At 42.8% G+C, this 17,340-nt stretch overlaps 1 protein-coding gene across 1 annotated transcript in view; it reads right to left on the bottom strand.

Moving 5' to 3' along the window:
• Positions 1–15,831, bottom strand: part of LOC145404282 (protein sax-3-like) — a 72,319-nt gene extending 56,488 nt beyond the window's left edge. Inside the window, 1 exon segment of the mRNA XM_080275803.1 lies at positions 15,759–15,831. Coding sequence (XP_080131929.1) covers positions 15,759–15,831 — 73 coding nt within the window.
• Between the last annotated feature and the right edge of the window lie 1,509 nt (positions 15,832–17,340).

Genomic DNA, 17,340 nt, shown 5'->3' with positions numbered 1-17,340 from the left:
TTACATTACATCTGACTTAATCACTCACTGAGGTTCATCTGAGGTTGAGATTAAGTTTTGGGTGAAAATTATCAAAGGCCAAGGTCAAGATTGTAAAACAAACTAGGATGGAAATGCATCAAATTTAGAATATTAATTGAGGGTGGTTAAGGAAGAAAGTTATTAAATTTCAAAGTCACGGTCAACGGGGAATGTCAAAGGTTCTGCTGCTGTCGTTCTGAGGATTGATTTAGTACCGTACGAGTATATTTCACGTCAGTATTATCCTCATTCTATCTGTCTCCGTAATATTGACACTATTTGTACCTGCTAAATATATGAGAATAAATATAACGTTAAGATAAATTAAATCGCTTAGGAGGAAGTGCTACGAAGCCTTCTATGCCAACGAGAATGACTCACTGCTCCTGCTCTTCGTGTGACTGACAGCTTACTATGCGGCTGACACTTGGCAAAAAGAAAAGAAGGGCGCTGACGTGACTGGCATTTAACTGGACTCCTTGTCAGAACACAAACTTGGGCATCACATTGGGCAGTATTCTTGTCGGCTTAAGAGACCAATTCTCCCTATTAATAATCACATTTTTTTTTTTTACTTGAGGCACATTTATATTCCCATACACTCTCTCTGTTGTTGCTGTTGATGTTGTGGCATCTGGCTTATATGGACGTCACGCAGATGGACTGTAGGCTGAAGTTATCCTTCTATTGTACTCCACCCTTTCCCTTTTGAGAGATAGGGAGTGAGGTGAGGGGCATCTAAATAAGCACTGTCCACTTATATCGGTGCCACCAAGTTCAAGCGTGTCTCTCCAGTACCATATTCAGTCCATTCTTTACGTAGTCTATGTCCACACGGAGAAGCAGTAACATAGAAAATATTACTAGCATGTAATAGGCAAACTAAATCGCCTCAGAGGAGGTGTTAGACACCCTACTAAGCCTACGAAACTAGACGAAAGGCCACAGAAGATAACGACCTGTCAATAATACGCATGGTAAGGCGCTGTAAACAAGAGGCCAGGAGAGACTGTGTAGTACCTGATATTAAATATGTTCTTAATCACAGACTAGGCTAAGAAATGAATCTTCAGCTAAATGAGGCACTGACAACCTTTCTACTGTGGTCCCCGTGTAGACAACCAACAAATGATCATCTGTTGTGGCAATACATTATGATGCAGTGTTCATAGTTAACTACCATTGACCTAATATGTCGGTAGTTAGGAATCAGTCTACTGCACATAAAAAATTAATAATATATAAACAATTATATGATTATTTATGCAAATCTTCACATATGCGTCAGTCAACAGGCGCATCAAGGTGGAGGTGTAGGCCATCAAGCGACTAATGGCCTTATCATGCCAGGGTTACGACTGGCGCTACAACAGCTCCTCCAACATCCCGCCAAGCCTCCCACCCAGCCCCGCCTCTCATCACCAAACGAACACACCAGTAACACGTCAACGCCTCAGATTCACACCCTAAATTATTGACAGTAGGCTCTTCACATTTCCCGTTCTCTCCTTGACCAGCCCTCATGCGCAACACCGTCACAGAAGGCAGTAGCTTTGATAGATTAAATCTTCTCTGTTTTTTATGTTTACGGCCGCCATATACAGCTGAGCCGCTGGACTGGACCCTACTATATTACCCTTCTTTATGATCCCGCCCTGGGCCAGGTTCCATATTTACGAATCTTTATGGGGTTAAGTTGTATGTAAGATTGCTATTTATTTTTTCCCTCACTATGTAGCTACCTTATACTTCACAATCAAACCAGAGTGAATTTTGAAGGAAAAGACCCCACTCCCTCGCCAAGGAAAAGGCTTTGGTGATAATAGTAAACTGTCCTGGTGTTCTTTATCCTGAATACTGGTTTAGATCCTTGATGAATAAGGTCCCACACTCCCACCAAGGGCTAAACACACGCCTCTCACTTCATCCTTGAACACATAGTTGGTGGAAATTAATGTCTCGCACTTTATGTAAAATTTTGATCGTCTGTCTCAAAACTAGAGGATAATGGAGAACAGGAATGAAGGGATATGGTGATACTGAGAAGGGATTACCACGGCAAGGAGGGAATAACAGGGAAAGGGCGTGGTAGGGTGAGAGGATAAAAAATGGGTGCTTTGTGGTGAGGCTTCGGCGCGTGTAACCTGCAGCCCAGCACCTCGACACAACACTGGGCTATCCTTACTAAATACAAATAGCAGTTAGGGTGGGCTCTATATGGAGGCGCTATTATGTCCTGCCCTGGGCTTTGGAATACTCGTGTTCATCTCATGCAGACACCTCGCGGACAGGGCCATAAATCCATAAGGCTCCCTCCTACACACACACACACACACACACACACACACATTCAAAGAGAGAGAGAGAGAGAGAGAGAGAGAGAATACAGGATCCATCTCCTTTTTTTACAACTCCACACGACCATCCTCTCACCAACACAATTCATCCACACCTCAGACAAAACACACACACACACACACACACACACACACACACACACACACACACACACACACACACACACACACACGCTGCAGCTCTCACCCTTCCAACAAAACTTCAGAATCTTCAATCCCACCTCCCCCCCCCCTTTTTTTTTTGTACATTTGTTTTGTTTTTCCGGTTAATTTCACGAAGCGCAGGAGGGATTAAGTGAACCGAAGGGGTTAAATAGTCTTCAATAATTCCTTCATCTTCCTAATCTAAAAAAGAAGGTTGGAAACAGCAAGAGTAAAACATAAACATCGTCGAAAGGAAGAAAAACTCCCAACTATCACACTCTTGTACTGGAATTTCAAGGAATATTAAAGAAAGATCTCATGTAACTTTGTATTTATCTCACCATTACAACTTTGAATACATCTGTCAGTCTCTCTTTCTATCTCTGTGGCTATCTGTCCATACATCCGTCTATTTATCTGTCTACTAACATGCTTATGTATCTATCTGTCGTTGAAGCCAATCATTATATTTGCCTGTGTCTAATCTACTAAGGTATTTACTCCTACAATGGATAATTTTACCTATTTGCTTATCTCTGTATCTCTCCTTATGTCTTTAGCCATCTTTCAGTCAATCAGTCATTCAATCAAGCAAGCAAGCAATCTATGTCTGTATCTTCTAATGTCGTATACCTGGAGGGGTGACCTTAACAAAATGGCATCCCCATTCAGTTAAGGGATCTCATTCACACTCCCTTATGCCTTCCTTCACCAAGATCCTCAAACTGATGATTCCAAACTACCTCTCTGTCATGCTTCACACGCTTTTAGCACTAATAACGATCGTTCCCTTAAGATAATCAGCATGTACCGTACAACTACCGAGTCTTACGCTGCTTCTGCATATATTTCTGCACGGATAATGGTCAGCGGGTATGGATGGTGTGCGGTGGTTTGTTGCTTAGATTTCCGCAATACGGGGATGAATTTTATGCTTTCCCTTTGGTGGACTTGATAACACCGGTATTCTCTTCTCGTTAACGCCAAGCCATTTTTTTTTAAGAGTGTTTCATTCGAGCCTGAGAGTGTAAAACACGGGGAGATCTCTCGTCTTTTATTCAGGTTTGGGTAAGACGATTTTATTCCGCTGAGTAAAAGAGCTAGAGACTTATTATTGTTCAAAACTCTACTCAGTACGATGTGTCTCCCAAGCAGAATAATACTGCCATATGGTAAAAACAAGAATAAATAAGGTTATCGTATTAAAAGCCAAATTATTGAGACCGGACCGCCTAGGGAAGCCCTCATTTGAAACAGCTCATCCATTCACCTTACTGTCCTCCACACTTGATAAACTTTCACAACTGCCCTTAAAACTGCAAAGTGACCGCATCCATTTTTCGCCAGTAATCAAGCTGCATAAATTAACTGCACTCACTCCTATTTGCCAAGGGTGGACGGGGCAGCGTTTGTGCAGTAAGGCGAGAGTGTCTGTACACATCATCAGGCCCAACACAGCTTCTGGCAGGCTTCAGGCGCCGCCACGTCACCCATCACGCTTATTTAGGCGGGGTTTTTAGTACCGTCAGGAGAGCAGGCAACCTTATACATGAAACACTGACTGATGCCACAAATAATAAAATAGCATCTTAGGCATGATCAGTCACTGCACACACACACACACACACACACACACACACACACACACACACACACACACACACACACACACACACACACACACACACACACACACACACACACACACACACACACACGATGTACACGATGTGGAAGACAGGAGGAAGAGGGATGAGGGAGGAGGCAGCAGGTGAGAAGAGTGAAAGAGAAAAGAAGGGGAGGAAGGATGAGAGAAGAAAGGTGAAATGGGAGGAAGGGATGGGGGAGGAGAGTGGGAAGGGGGGTAAATCAGAACGACTAGCAATATTGTGTGTGTGTGTGTGTGTGTGTGTGTGTGTGTGTGTGTGTGTGTGTGTGTGTGTGTGTGTGTGTGTGTGTGTGTGTGTGTGTGTGTGTGTGTGTGTGTCAAAAATCAAACTTCATTGCTAAGTTTCTCACTAACCCAGGGCTGTATGACACTTATGGCTGCAGGACTGAATGCCTTGGTCTCATTTGGAATACGATGACCTTTGTACCGACGCTCTGATCTTTGGAAAGAAAAACTAAATATTTTGATTACAGTATTTTTTAGAGGTGAATAAAGCCGTATGCCAGGGAGTCTGAGAAAATTATGCAACACTAACTAATATTCCGCGATCGAATTAAAAAGGAACGAGCTAATGATATAAATTCTAGTAGATGCCTGTTACTGCGACAGATAAATCATTAAGGCAAGTTGTTCCAATAGATATATAAATTATTGCGTAATGTATTCACCCCTTCACTATCAATGATCAAAACTCTCACGTAAACTGAGTAAAGGAGTTTGTTGATGGCACGAATACTGAACAATTAATATGATGTCATAGTAGTGATGGGATTAAGGATTCAGAGCAATAAAGATGCCATCATCATCATCACACCACCATCATCATCATCACACCACCACCACCACCAGCAACAACAACCACAGCAGCAACAACAAAAGCAAAAACTACAAAGCAAAACCTACCACAACTACAACAGCAAATATTACGACAACCACAACTTCAACAAAAACAACCACACCCTTACCATAACAACAACTACTACAGTCGTCACTATGACAACCACTGCAGCTACTGAAACCATTACTACTCAGTGCCATTGCTACTGCCATGGCCACAACCACTACCACCACTACTACCACAACCACCACTGTACTCACAATCACAGGTACTGACGCTACCATTACCACAACGACTACCGCTATCATTGCCTAAACCACAAATACTCTCCCTATCCCGACTAAGACAACAATGATTACTACTACTACTATTACAGCAACTACACCATTACTAACGCAATCAGATGCCACTTTCCGAGCCACATAGTAAAACTACAATCTCTTCTGCTTTGCCTCACCGAACCCTGTAAGACTCCTCACCTAACACCGTGTTCAGGAATTCATGTAGTAGCAGTGTTAAGGGGACACGTTTTTTGTATAACACTGGAAGTGTGGGCACGAGAGAGCAAAGATGAGGGGCAAGCAATAGAGCAACGGTGAGGTTACGGGTGGAATGAGAGAGTAAAGGTGCGCAGGATGGCAAGATAAATATATATAAAAAAATGTACGTGCTTGTAATACTGAAGAGTTTGATATAATGAAATAACCCTTAAAATGGCAGAGGTTTCCCTTAAATGAAAAAAAAAAAATCGTCCCGAAGTAGCCAGTATAGCGTTATAAATGAGGCCGCGTTCTCTGAAGTACTTAAAAAGACAGTCTGAAACGAGTCAATCATCTGTGAAACGCGAAAAAAAGGAAGGAGTGTTAAGAAAAATGCCAAGGAAGAATAAAGACGACTAAGGAGGAAAGCAGATGGCAGGAAAAAGTATAGGGTGGGAAGTGGCGGTTCCGAGAAAAGACTGAGAATATATGGCAAGAGAGGAAATAATGATAGCGATCTGATAGGAATCAAAGTTAAAGGTAAAGAAAAGAGGTTGCATGATCACGGCAAGTAGGCAGAACAAGAACACAGGTGCAGGATGGGTAAGCGTGACAAGACTAGGGTGTGATGAAGATAAAGGATGTGTCGTCCGATCCGGGTGTGGAATGCGTTGACGTGATACTCTTGTGTAAACATCACACCACCCATGTTTCCCTTAGGCACCAGGGATTAGGTAGGGACCTCTTAACACACACACACACACATACAAACACACATACAAACACACACACACACACACACACACACACACACACATTCTCTACTTATCTCGTCCAATCTTTAGATCAACATCATCATCAGCCTATCATCATCAGCCTAAAATAGTCAGCAGCAAGACAAAGGCTTCTCCCATGTTTACCCACGATGTTCCATCCGGTCCAGATTTCATCCATCTCTCTCTCTCTCTCTCTCGTGTGTGTGTGTGTGTGTGTGTGTGTGTGTGTGTGTGTGTGTGTGTGTGTGTGTGTGTGTGTGTGTGTGTGTGTGTGTGTGTGTGTGTGTGTGTGTGTGTGTGTGTGTGTGTGTGTGTGTGAGAGAGAGAGAGAGAGAGAGAGAGAGAGAGAGAGAGAGAGAGAATTATCTGAAAGGCAACTTCAGCCTGTACAGTAGTCCAGTGGGTTCTAGTCTCGATGTAATCTTACTTGGGGCCACAACAATGTCAACAGCAAATGACACTTACTTCTCTCATTCTGGGTACCGAAAAGAAGATATCGTTCAGCTCATGGATTTTCTACAGTAGTGAAAACGTTAAAATATACAAGAAATACTGTATTCTCTGTCAGGTTATTTGGTGAAAGAATATACTGGTATATTTTTCATTCTTGCTCTCACTAGATGATTCCCTGCACAACACCACGGTCGGAGTGGAACTGTAACCTGACCTTCTTTCCTTAAGCTGCACCACTGCCGGGAAGTAAACAATGTCACTCCGCCAGGGTTTAGCATGACAAATAAAATCCAACATAGCCCAGCAGCTGTATCGGTGGCGAAGGTCGGACCCCAACGTGCGTCAGGCTTATACAGTGCACAGACCAAGCCCTGTCACCTTCCCCGCCTGTCCCCTGTCTTTTTTATCTCCTTTTTTCCTTCCCTGTGTCTCTACTGCCTTCATTGTCTCTCTTCCCCTGTCTCCTTGCATCTTTTGTCTCTCTCTTCACATACTCCTAACTCTGTCTCTATTTCCACTTACCCCTGGCCTGTCTCTCCATTTACCTAGCATCCTCTGTCTATCTGTCCACTTATGTCTGTCTGTTACCCCTTCTTAATCTGTACTCTGTCCCCTTCCCTTCCATTTCCTGTTTTTCTGTCTCCTCTCCCCACTGCTCTTCTCCCCTGCTTCTCTTGTCTCTTGTCTTCATACTCACTCTCCAGTTTTCTCCATTTTCTGCCACATCCTCCTCTCTCTCTCTGACTCTCTCTCTGGGTCTGTCTGTCCCTTTCTGTCTGTCTGTCTGTCCCTCTGTCTCTGTCCCTTTCTGTCTGTCTGCATGTCCTTCTGTCTCTGTCCCTTTCTGTCTGTCTGTCTGTCCCTCTGTCTCTGTCACTTTCTGTCTGTCTGTCTGTCTGTCTGTCTCTGTCTCTCTCTCTCTCTCTCTCTCTCTGCCAGTCCCCTTCTCTCCTTCCCTCCTTTTTCCTGTGCCCTGCCTCCTTGTCACTCCCTTTACATGTAAAAGACGGAGAGAGGGTCATAACTCGCCTTGGAAGGAAGTAGGAAGAAGAGCATTAGGGAAACAGAGGAAAGGGGAGGGAAGCGAAGGGGAGGGAACTGAAAGGGAGGGGAAAGGAGGGTAGGAGGGGAAGCCAGGAGAGGGGAGGAAGCGTACGGAGGAAGATGCAAAGAACGAAGAGGAACGAGGAGAGTGGACGAAGTTGGCCAAAGAAGAGGGGAGCGAATGAAGGAAAGGAGAGGGATACGGGTCTAGGCTTGATGTGTGTAGGGAGGTGGCGAGGTTTACCTGGAAACGACCCTGACACTGGATTCTAAAGCTCAAGGGAAAAGAAATCCGTTGCTAGGTCCTGTTGTGTAACTCAGCAGTCTTCACACTGTTTTTCACAATGACAAAACATGAAACTTTTAGGACTGTTTGTTATAACCTATGCTACTTATATATAAAGAGGAAAGAGCTGAAGGTTAGAAGCCCACCCCAGGAATAAGTTTAATCTCTTCATTGCGATTGCGTCTTGGTCGTTTTTAGTCAAGCTTCCACCAAACGATTTTATTGAACTGAAGAAAGATCTCTGGTAGCAAAGGACTTAAATATGTCTACATCTAACTCTTCCAGTTCGATAAATACACCCTGAATATAATGAACCCGTCTACGGACAGCAAGAAAATATAATGAAGACATCATCGGACTGAAGGAGTTAAAAAGGGATTTTGGATCCGTTCGTTTAGAGATGCCTGGACACATTGCATTTGAAAGATTAGGAGTCAGAAGCAGAGGGCACAACAAACAAAGCAAGAAAGTTCCAGAAATGGCCTGTTGCAAACATAAATGAAAGCAGTGACGAAATTTTGCATTAGGGATTTGGGCAGAAGAATGAGTGTGTGTTGCCAGACGGATGCTACGCGTCCGCCGTTATCGAGGGATGCAAGCAATTCAGAAGGGCAGTGACGATTGAATATCGATAGGATTGAGATGAATATGCAACACTGCTGCAAAGGGAGAGAAAGGTTGAAAGGAGTCATTAAGAGAAGGAGAGATGATGAGACGAAAAACTTTTGACTCAAACTGTTTAGAAGCGCTCTATGTGTGTGTGGCCTCCCTTTCCCCATATATTACAGTTGTTGCTACTGTATACAGGGGCAGCATAAGGGTTAAGAAAGCATGGAGTCAGCTAAGCACACCTAATATCTTGGAAGCAATAGTATAATGTGATCTTTCTGTGAGAGTTTCGAGAGATATAAACCTCAATGACATTCTGAAATGACTAAGGAGTGCGCTATAGTTTGTTAAATGATGAATGATATCATTGTGGAAGATCTTGGTAGGTCAAAAAAATGTATGAACTGAGTTTGTGGTGCGCTGAAAACAGCGAGGATTCCTTTACCTCCACGAGAAAAGGGAGCCATGTCAGAAATCATTTGCGTCATAGCCTCATCCCCTGACTGCTGCTGTGATGGATGCTGTGATAAATGGGTGGAAATGTAAAAGGTGGAGTTATCTGCATATGAGTAAACAGGGCTCAATGTGCAGCTCAGAAGGTCACCAATGAAAAGAAGGAATAGAGTTGGTGACAGGAGGGAACCCAGTGAAATATCAAAATCGATAATTTTACAAGAACAGTGACCGTCTGCAACAGGAGTTATAGATCGGCCACAAACGAGGTTGATGATGAAAACACATGAGAACAGCAACTGTAAGAGACCAGTGTCAAAAAATCTGTTCCAGACAAGGTTGAAAGTATCTGAGATGTCAAATGCATTGGCAAAGGTTTCAAGAAAGAAGGATTTTAAAGGAGGAAAACCAAGGATCAGAAAGGAAGGTTGAAGAATCGGTGTTTTAAACGTTCCAGACAGACCCCATACTTGCGATCTGAAAGAATATTTTGACGAGAAAAGTGATTCAGACACATCAGAAATACACGATATCCGAGTAATTCAACGACAGCACTACTCGACAAGAATTTCAGTTCAGAAACTGAAATGGGTATCCCAAGGCAATAACGTGGCGCTGATTTAAAATATGATGTTCATTTTGCTCTAGCATGTACAGTTTTCTGAACTCACTACCCTTACACGCATCTCTAAAGTACAATGGCTCTTCCTTTCACCGCTTTATTCGTGCTCTTTATACGTCTTTAGGTGTGGTGTATAATATCCTACATATACATTGCCAGCTGTCTATATCAACTACCTAAAATATGACTGATCAGCTAGTCAGGTCAGGTACGGGTAAGGGGATGGGTCTGTTATGATGTGGCAGGGGTAAACCAGTTCTGCTGTCGGGCCCTGCTGTGGATGTCACTGATTGCATTGCGCAGTTGACCCTTGTGCGGTGTGGTGCTGTGAGGATCTGTCCGTTCTCCCCTTTGGGGCTAAGATGCGAATGAATGTGTTCGAATGGATGAGTAAATGGGGAGTGTGTCGTCCTGTCTCGGCTACCTCCCTTTCCTTGGGGGAAGCAGCCTAGGTATATAGATAGATAGATTAATTCATTAGGCTTAACACAATTATTTCAAATTTATAGCTTTGCGGATGTGTTAATGATCCTAATGCTTTCTGTTATATATGTGGAAGTTTCATTCAGAAAGAGCAGAAACAGAAGATCACGTCCTTTGTAAACACAGCTCAGGTCTATCTACATTATTTTGGGGTTAATATTGATGACCCTGACAAACGATGGGCGCTCCATACTTGCTGCGTGACTTATTTCAACTCTCTTCGCGAATGGCTAGCAGGAAGGAAAAGAGAGATGCCTTTCACAGTTTCCGTGCTGTGGAGAAAACCTTGTGACCACACAATATTTTGATACTTTTCCCTGACAGAAGTTGTGGGATTTTAATTCTAAAAAACAAAAACAGCATTGTTTATCTAAATTTACCATCAACAATAAGACTGGCCAATCACACTGAGGACCTTTCCATTCCAAGGCCACCAAAAAATGTGTATTCCAGACTTCAGGTGAGGATGAAGATGGAGAGGCATCTGGAGCAGCTGTCCCTAATTCTGACTTCGAATGTCAGCCGTCAAACAAAGGATCCCATCTAGTCACCCAAAGTGAACTAAACGATCTTGTGTGTGACCGAAGTGTATCAAGACAACAGTAAGAACTACTCGCTTCGACTTTGCTAGAATAAAACTTGTTGCATCCAGACACAAAGGCGACAAGTTCCAAAATTTGGAACGTTTTTTTAAAGTCTAACGGAGGAGTCTGCTACTGCAGCAATGGCATAGGTCTGTTCAAAGCCTTGAGAAGAATCCATGATCCAGACAAATGGCGACTTTTTATTCTATCTATTGCCAGACGCCTCAATCCCGTTTGGGGTGGCCACAAACAAATCGCCTCCAAGTCGCCCTGTCCCCCGCCATTTCACTGCCCTGCTCCCAACTCACACCCCCCTCTCTCATATACCTCTCCACCCCATCCCTCCATCTCATCCTCGGCCTCCCCCTCCCTCTTCCCCCCTCCACCTCACTCACATACACTCTCTTCGTCAGTCTTTCACCCTCCATCCTCTCCACATGGCCAAACCACCTCAGTGTGTTCCTCATAACGCTTCCTATCACATCCACATCCACACCACAACGCTCCTTTATATCCTCATTCGTCAGCCTGTCTCTCCACGTGACTCCACAGGCTCCTCTTAAATAACTCATTTCCACTGCTCTCACTCTTGACTTGTGTCCTTCCAACAATGTCCAAGCTTCACTTCCGTACGTTAGAGTTGGTATCCCAATACTGTCATGTAGTAACTTTTTCACTTCCATGCTCACTTCCCTGTTTCTTATCACTGCTTTCAAGGAACCAGCAACCTTTCTTCCCTGCTGTACCCTTTCAAGCACTTCACCCTCCAAACCTCCATCCTTACTCATCACACTACCCAAATACTTAAACGTACTCACATTTTCCAATTCCTCACCATCCAACCTCGCTGTACATTCACTAACTTCACCTCTCTCAAAGACCATCACTTTACTCTTCCCTACATTCACCTTTAGGTTCCGTTTCTTACACACTCTCTCAAACTCATCCACCAAGCCTTGCAGCTCTCCTTCGTCTTCACTCAACAACACAGTATCATCTGCAAACAACAGTACAGGGAGTTTCCAAACACTATCCTCTCTCACCAGGGCCACTCCAACATCCACTACCCTACCTTGTACCTCTTTTATTACCCCATCCATGTACAGATTGAACAACCATGGAGACATGACACATCCCTGTTTCAAACCAACTTTCAAAGAGAAAAATTCACTTAGGTCACCATCCACACGCACTGCAGCCTTCGCACCATCGTACATACTCTTCACAGCATTCAACAACTTCCCATCTACTCCATATATTCTCAACACTTTCCACAATCCTTGCCTATCCACCCTGTCATATGCTTTCTCCAAATCCATGAAAGCTGCATACACCTTCTTTCCCTTCTCTAGAAACTTTTCCACTAAAGATCTAAGAATGAATATCTGATCTACACAACCTCTTCCCTTCCTAAAGCCTCCCTGTTCTTCTCCAACTAATTTCTCTGTTCTTTCTCTAACTCTGTCTATAAGTATCCTACCATACACTTTTCCTATTATACTAAGAAGACAAATGCCCCTATGATTACCACACACTTCTTTTTCCCCTTTTCCTTTGTACAAGGGAATAATTATATCTGACTTCCAATCCTCCGGGACCCTACCTTCCTCCCAGGCCAATCTACACATCTTCCACATCCATTCTACTACCATCTCTCCCCCATGCTTCAGCATTTCACCACACACTCCATCAATTCCTGGGGCTTTCCCCGATTTCACTTTCTTCATGGCTTCCACAACTTCTATCCTACTGATTTCTTCCTGTCTTCTCACCTCCCTCCTTCTCCCAGCCATTCCCCAGCCACTTATACTAGCATTACTTCCATCCTCTACGTTCAACAATTCCTTAAAGTGTTCTCTCTTTTTATTGACTCCAGTAAATCAGGTCTGAAGGCTGTTCTCATCACTGCGAACATATTACCCAGTATACCACTTGTTTTAGCTCCTGAAATGAAGGAAACGTAACAGTCGATGCAAAAACTCCGCGTTTTGACTGAGTACCACGAATTCCGATGGAAAATCTGCAGCAATTTGAAAGTGGTAGTCATGCTGCTTGGACTACAAAGGGGTTTCACGAAATACTGTTGCTTCCTGTGTTTATGGGACAGCCGTGCTGTGCAGCTGCACTACATCCAGCGTAAGTGACTTCCCCAAAGTTCCTATGAAGCCTGTGTACACAAAGTATGGAATGGACCAATCGTCCAAAGGGAAGTTATCATACTTCGGCCTCTTCACATGAAGTTAGGCTTCATGAAAAACTTCGTCAAAACCTTGGATTAAACAGGTGCAGGCTTTGCACACCTTAAGGAAATCTTCCCTAAGGTATGTGACACCAAACTGACGGAGGGCATTATCGCTGACCCACAAAATCGTAGCCTGATGATAAGACCGTCTGATGCAACCCTCGAAGCAGACGAACTTTGGGCTTGGAGGTATCATAAGAAAATTTATGCTGGTTTTCTGGGCATCCATCGCCGTGATGATTACGTGGAAAGCTTTGAAGAGCTTCTGGTTGTGTACCATGAACTTGGATGTTGCGTGTCCTTAAAATCCATTTTATTCACTCACATCTCGTTTTTTCCAAAACACTTGTGTGATGTTTGTGATGAACAGGGTGAACGTTTTCATCAGGATATTGCAGTGGTAGAACAAGGACGCCAAGGTAAAACTGGCGCTGGTATGATGGCTGACTGACTATTGGATGCTGACGCGGGAAACCGATGTACAGAACAAGAAATCATCAAAAACCGTGTTATGACTACCGTACCTGTATTCACAGCAGAATTTACATACAGTGGTAGAATAATACATTTTATTTCGTTTCAGCATATACATTTTACATCTTAATTAATATTATTCGATTAAACATATATTCCCGGCATAACCAGGTGATAGGAACATATTGATTTCTGACTAGTGGAAGATAAATGTCAAGGCTAAATTTCAATAAATCTGTGCGCGATTGAGAAAAAGTAAAACCAAAGCTGCAATCAGCACGTCAATTTACCCCGAATTACCCATCCTCATTTCTGAACTAGATAGAAAGTTGAAATTTGTCGAGCAGTGTAGTTAGAGGAATGGGACAGGCTTAATGAGAACAAGCTTCAAGCAAGGAAAAGAACAAGTTGGTAGGCAAAGAGAAACTGTTTACCTAGACATGGCATTAGCAAAGAAGGACAGTTCCTGAGAATAGCAGGAGGGCTGGTGGATGAGGTCACTGAGGACAGAAAGTACCGTCTATGTTCCAAATCAGAAGTATGAAAAGAATATTTGGGCGAAGAGTTCTTGCCATGCTGCAGATCTCATATAAGGCACAATGAAGGTCTACACGGGCCAAGCTGTAAGCCTCATTTGCGGTATAGTTTACGTCGGTTATAAAACAATGGCTCGGGGAAGTAAACTCCCTTACAAAGAATCAGCCTGGCAAGGGTTAATACAGGTAATGCAAACATAGCTTGAAATTTCAATGCACATGACTTTCCAGTGTGGCTTAGCACTTGAGGTATTGTGCTGAATCATAGTACTAAGCTGGCAATAATGAAATCCCAGGCCTCAGTACAGGTGTAGCAAGGGAACATATTATTGACTTTTGCTTTGTAACTAGTTTCAGTGCTCTTTCATAAGCAGCCTGGCTTGCCAGTACGTCTACTGAATGAGACTCCATATTAAAAGAAAAAAAGCTGTAGTCAAGCAGTACTTATGGAGGTGGTAGGACCTGTGCAAAACCAATTCAGCTGGCGAGTAAGGAAAATAAGGACTTTTTAGCTCAAACCTAAAGTTCCACTAACACTAGGACAGAGTATTTTGTCTACAGAGATAAAACAACATTAACATGTAAGAAACACCATTACCACAACTGGTACTACTAATTCTACTACTACTACTACTACTACTACTACTTCTGCTGCTGCTGCTACAACAACAACAAAAACATCAACAACTACTACTATTACTACTACTATATACTACTACTACTACTGCTACTACTACTACTGCTACTACTACTACTGCTACTACTAGTACTACTACTACCACTACTACGAATAATAATAATAATAATAATAAAAAAAAAAATAATAATAATAATATCAACAATATTAACTGTTCAAGCGAGCGAAGCGAGTGCAAGCACCAAATTTAGTCACAGTTTGGATCCCCTACATATGTACCCGAGCGAAAGATTTGTCGTATCAGCAAGAAATGGGGGCAGTGGTCGGGAGGAAAACTCTGCTGTACAGCAGCGAACTTTTTTGGATATCTCAGCCAGATTTGAAGTTACAAGAAATACTGACACCAATTTGCAAATCGCAAATAGGTCCTCAATTATTTTCTTTTTATAGACAACCCGTAATTTCCAATAGTTTTTCCATAAATCGAGGAAACGATTTTTTGTAAGTCAGATTAGGATAACAGCCGACTGCGCAAGATGTAACGGTCTAAGGTTGCGTGAGTGGCACAGCAGTATTTTCCGACGATTGCCGAGAGCAACCAGGTTTCGCCTTTTCAAAACAAATAATAGCTTCTGTTTTTTTTTTTGACTGAATCCGAGTCAAACTAATACAATACCCTGATCGACGAAAGAAACTCTGAATTTCTAATTTCTGATTCGAATCGGAGAGCACCGAGAGATTTGGTGAAAGGAATTTTTGTGAGTGAGCAAAAACCAAAGTCATTATTAACCTGCTAGGTCCCAAGCCCTAGACCTAAAATTAATACAAAAGGAGTCTTGGTGATAGGAAGTGTGAGCGATTATTTTTGGTGTAATCAAATATGTTCTTTTTAGTATTTTTAGGTCAGGAAATCCGAGGAAGATGATGAATCACATTTCACAATATTCAGCACTGCCTGACTTGCTCGCTCGCTCGCTCAAACACGTTCCACACTTGCAGTATGGATGCCTATGTTAATAATAATAATAATAATAATGTTAGAATTTCTTACCTTCTCTGGCTGTGTGTCGCGAGGTCTTAATCTGGTGTGTGAACTGTTGGGCGCTCTGACTCTCCTGTGCCATAGTGTACAACTGGTGACGGAAAACACGTCTATTAGTGTGTGACTGAGAGAGAGAGAGAGAGAGAGAGAGAGAGAGAGAGAGAGAGAGAGAGAGAGAGAGAGAGAGAGAGAGAGAGAGAGAGAGAGAGAGAGAGAAACTCTAAATGAAGCTATTCTCGTATAAATGATGATATATGTCAACCCTGCTGATTATTACAGATTACTTATAGGTATCGCTGTAGGTTAAAACTCTGGACATTGTTTAAGGAACAGCTGACCTCAACTCCCGAGTGACTGACTGACTGACAAGAAAAACACTCAAACATTTTGCAGGATAAAGGTGCCCAGTGCCTGGATTTACACAAGGGATCCCACCTACTTTTATGGGTACGATGGGGCTAAGGTAAAGATGTTCACAGAATGTAGTGGTTGTCTTGGGAGATGGAGTCTGATGTTCATGGATCTTGGTTTTCTTGCTTTATTTATTTATTTATTTTTTTTTTAAAGGAGGGATGCTTAATGTTCATCTTACCAATACCCAATATCACAACCTCACACTTAAATTTCTGGGCTAATTGGACTGAGACTTACTATGTATATATAGAACTTAAATATGACACTTCGAGACTCTCAGATTGTCAGATTAGGCCTTTGGAACGACTGTATCAGTATACTGCAAAATGTGTGAAAGATAGGTGCGGAATCATCAAAAAACCAGCGCATAACAACCAGATGACAAAAATTATATATAATCCTGATAAAATTATATGTTCTGACCTATAGGGTTATGAAATCACTCAACTCAGGTATTTGGTGTTGACCTTATTTGTGCAGATGGATGAAAATTCACAGCATCAGGGCACTGGTGCTTCCTGTCTTACTCCAGGTTGTGGGACAAGGACACTAGACAGTAACATGAAGTGGCGAATTGACTTCTTTAGTACTAAGTGCTTTCGCAAGATCATGTGATATCGCTGTTGCGACCAGGTAGGTAATGAGTGACTCCTCCGTGAGACTGAATCGAGGCATAATATTCACATAATATGTCAGTGCCAGCTCCAGTTAAAGGGGCATTGGGCACGTTATCCTGCGCTTAATCCTGCCCACAGAGTTATCTCTGACAGTGTTGATCCGGGGTGGGGGAGACCAAGTGGAAGGCCACAGAACTCATGGCTGGAGCAGGTTGATCATTCATGTCGACAGGTACTTTGAGGGGCAAGAGTCGCTGCCTGGAGGGTTGCACGAAGGAACCTATGTGGGTGGAGTTGGAGGGTGATGAAGCTATGTACACCACAACCATTTACCTCTTCCATGATGATGATGGGAGGCTCTATTTATGTTAAATAAAATAATCCGAGATCAAAATGAAAAAGACATGACCATAATCTCACAGCCGAGGGCAAAAAATTCTACAACGTCACCATCATTCATCATTACCACCACCATCACCACCAACAACAGCAACAACAACTGTCCTGTACCTCCACTATCTGTATTTGTAATGCGTATGATAATCCAACATTAAATTTGG

The sequence above is a fragment of the Coenobita brevimanus genome, chromosome 63, assembly GCF_032717465.1.
Source record: "Coenobita brevimanus isolate Jiangsu-jjx chromosome 63, ASM3271746v2, whole genome shotgun sequence".
Taxonomy (NCBI): domain Eukaryota; kingdom Metazoa; phylum Arthropoda; class Malacostraca; order Decapoda; family Coenobitidae; genus Coenobita; species Coenobita brevimanus.
This window is presented reverse-complemented; position numbering and strand designations above follow the sequence as displayed.